Raw genomic sequence first — 2930 nt, forward strand, 5'->3', positions numbered from 1 at the left:
CACCCCCAAAATGCGCCCCCTTCAGCCCCAAAATGCGCCCCCTCCACAGTGTGCCCCCCCCCGCTGACCTCCGCCTCTCCCGCGCCGCTCCTCTGAGGGGGGGCTGCCGCGGTGCACGTCGGGAGCGGCGCGGTGCACGCCGGGAGCTGTAGTCGCACCGGGCGGCACCGCGGGGCACGCCGGGAGCTGTGTCCGCGGCGCGGCGCTCCCTGGGAACGGCGGGCAGGTGATGGCGGAGGGCACGCCGGGAGTTGTAGTCCCACCTCCATACACCCCCTCAGGCCTAGCCTCCCCAGGGCCTAGTTGGGGGGACGGCGGGGGGGACCCCGGGGGGTGCTCCGTGGGGCCGGTCGGGTCCCCCCCGGTGGCAGCGACCGCCCGGCCGGGGCGGCCGGGAGCTGCAGAGCGGCGGTGTCAGGGGCATGGCTGCCGGCCAGGGCTCCATTTTCTACTCACCGTCCTCCTGCCACCCCGGAGGGGGGGTCCCCACTGTCCCTGAGGCCCCCCTGCCACAGGGTGAGCCCCCGCCTCATGTCCACCCCTCACCCTGGCAGAATTGTGGGGTTTTTTTCCCTATTTTATTAAACAAACCCCTTCCTTTTCCCTCTTTCAGCCACTTCTCTCCCCAGCTCCACTCCACCCCCTTCCATCTTCCCTTCTGTCCCCCCTCCCAGCTCTGGGGGGACAAAATGGTGCCTCAGGGGGACAAGGGGGTACCCCAGGGGGACAACGCGGGGTCCCCATGGCCCAAAAGGACCCCGAAATGGCCAAGACTGGGGGTTAAGAGGCCCAGCTCCGGTGTGGGGGGATGCGGGGAGCAGGAAAGGCCGGGGCAAGCGCTTTTTTTTAAAAAGGCATGAATCGCTTTTATTTCAAATCAACTGATCAGCCCCCTAGAAATCACTAATACAAAGCATGCGCCCCGCAACGGCGGGGGGCCGGGAGAGGCGGGTCGGTTCAGGGATCGGTGTTACCGGGTTTCCTCTTCATTTCTTTCTTTTTTGTTTGTTTTTTTTTTTTATTTATTATTATTTTTTTTCTTTTTTTTTTTGGTGTTTTTTCTTTTTTTGAATTTTTTTTCATTTTTCTCTTCTCCGGAGCTTCGGCGCCGCCGAGGAGCCGAGGAGCCGGGGCAGCACCCAAGGGGAGCCCAGCAGGTAAGGAAGGAGGACGGGAGAGGGGGACAGGCGGGAGGATCAGCTCGCCGGGGAGGCCGCTACGGGCTGCGGAACCCAGAAAAAAAAACAAAAAGACCCCCAAAAAACGCTCAATCAGCCACCCCACAGCACCGCGACCCCCCTCTCCTCCTTCTCCGTGCCTTGAGGAGGGGGGGGACACCTGGCTGTTGGGGACCCCTCACCTCTCCTTGTGGTCTCTGACCTCCTCCGCGCCCGCTTTCTCCTTGCTCTCCTGCTTGGCTTCGTTGGCGGCCGGGATGGCGGCGTCGGCGGCGCTGTTCTTCTCCTTCTCCCCGTCGCCCGGGTTGGGTTTGGGTTCCTCCTTGGGGGTCTCTTCGTTATCTACCTTCTTCTCCCCTTCTTGCCCCTCTGCCTCTTTGGGGCGTTTGGGGGAGTCCTGGGTGGGGAGAGCTCGGCTCAGCCCAGCCCTGGACTCACCCCCCAGCCCGGTATTGTCCCCGATGTCCCCCCCCATCATCCCGCTACCTCCAAAGCATCTTCTGCTTTCCTCTTGATCCCGGCTTTCTCGTTTTTCTCCTTGGACTGTTCGTCGATCACCAGTTTTCCCTCCTCGTCGCTGCTTCCCTCCGCGTTACCCTTCTTCTCCCCGTCGCCTTCCACCTCCCGCTCTGGCTCGGCGTCCTCGGGGCAGCTCTTCTTCTGGGTGGGCTGGGGAAGTTTTTGGGGGGGACACACACACAGGGGGACTCAGAGAGGGGAAAAGAGGTGGCTGGGGACCCCCCCCTGCCTCTCACCCCAACCCCGGGGGCTCATCACCCACCTGGTATCCGGAGGCTTTGACGGTGGGGTTGTTCTCGATCTCCCACAAACCTTCGCTGAACCCTTTCCGCTTGTTGGGTTTCCCGAATTTCTCCTTGCATTCTTCGTAGGGGAAAAGGTCTTTGGGCCCCAGGAATGCCCTGCTTGGGAGGGGGGGGAAAAGCAGTGAAGGATGGCAGTCTGTGGGGTGAGGGGGGGTCACCTCTCCACAACCCCCCACCCGAGGCGGGGTCCGTCCCTCGTCCCCACTCACGTTTCGTGGGTCCCGAAGAAGAAAACCTGGTATTTATTGGAGGCGGATTTAACGGCGGCTTCTGGCATCTCATCAATCTGGGGGGTACAAAAGGAGGATGGGGTGAGATTTGGGGGCCACCTCCCCCCCTCTCTGTCACCTGGATGTCACCCACCCACCGGCTGGGACAACGGGGTGTCCCACACTCTGTATCTGACCGGCACAGCCCGGGGAAGGAGGAAAACGTTATTCCTCAGGGATTCACCCACCGGCTGGTGACATCGCGGGCACAGAAAGGGGTTAATAAAGTGAGTGGCTGTGCCCACCGGTGCCAGGGACGTGGGGACACAGGGACGTGGGGCCACGGGGACAGCCAGGCCGAGGAGCGGCCACCGTAAGCTCTTGTCTAGACCGGCTCAGACATATTTAGCTCAGCAAATTCACGCGAGAGACGCGGCGGAGCCAAAGGCATCGCCTCCAGCCCCGGGCTGGGCCGTGATGGGGGGACACAAGCCCGAGGAGGGGGGTGTCGGGGTGCCTGGTGACACCCCCCAAGCCAAAAACGGGCTCACCGACATCACGGTGAGGACCACGGGGGTCCACGAGGTACCAACACCCCCCTCCCCACCACCACCCCCCCCCGGCAGGTGCCATTTCTCCGAGCGGGAATATTCCTGAGGCGCCGCGCGGGAATAGAGCGAAAGCGACTCCGGCTGCTTTTTATAGCGTCTAAAAATAAC

At 62.6% G+C, this 2930-nt stretch overlaps 1 protein-coding gene across 1 annotated transcript; it reads right to left on the minus strand.

Annotated features, from left to right (window-relative positions):
- Positions 1–1053: 1053 nt before the first annotated feature.
- Positions 1054–2371, minus strand: HDGF (hepatoma-derived growth factor). Its single transcript, XM_014961267.1, has 5 exons — positions 2212–2371; positions 1960–2098; positions 1665–1847; positions 1361–1575; positions 1054–1223 (listed from the first exon to the last, which is right to left on the minus strand). The coding sequence occupies exons 1-5, from the start codon at positions 2277–2279 to the stop codon at positions 1217–1219; spliced, it is 612 nt and encodes a 203-aa protein (XP_014816753.1). The 5' UTR covers positions 2280–2371; the 3' UTR covers positions 1054–1216.
- Positions 2372–2930: the final 559 nt, after the last annotated feature.

The sequence above is a fragment of the Calidris pugnax genome, unplaced genomic scaffold (assembly GCF_001431845.1).
Source record: "Calidris pugnax isolate Ruff unplaced genomic scaffold, ASM143184v1 scaffold371, whole genome shotgun sequence".
NCBI lineage: Eukaryota > Metazoa > Chordata > Aves > Charadriiformes > Scolopacidae > Calidris > Calidris pugnax.

What these genes read in the sequence shown, in the direction of transcription:
- HDGF (XM_014961267.1), bottom strand. Translation starts at nt 2,279, where the DNA reads ATGCCAGAAGCCGCCGTTAAATCCGCCTCCAATAAATACCAGGTTTTC. An exon ending in TTCTTCGGGACCCACGAAAC is followed by an intron (nt 2,099 to 2,211) that starts GTGAGTGGGGAC and finishes CCTCCCAAGCAG; the next exon opens with GGCATTCCTGGGGCCCAAAG. An exon ending in TCAAAGCCTCCGGATACCAG is followed by an intron (nt 1,848 to 1,959) that starts GTGGGTGATGAG and finishes AAACTTCCCCAG; the next exon opens with CCCACCCAGAAGAAGAGCTG.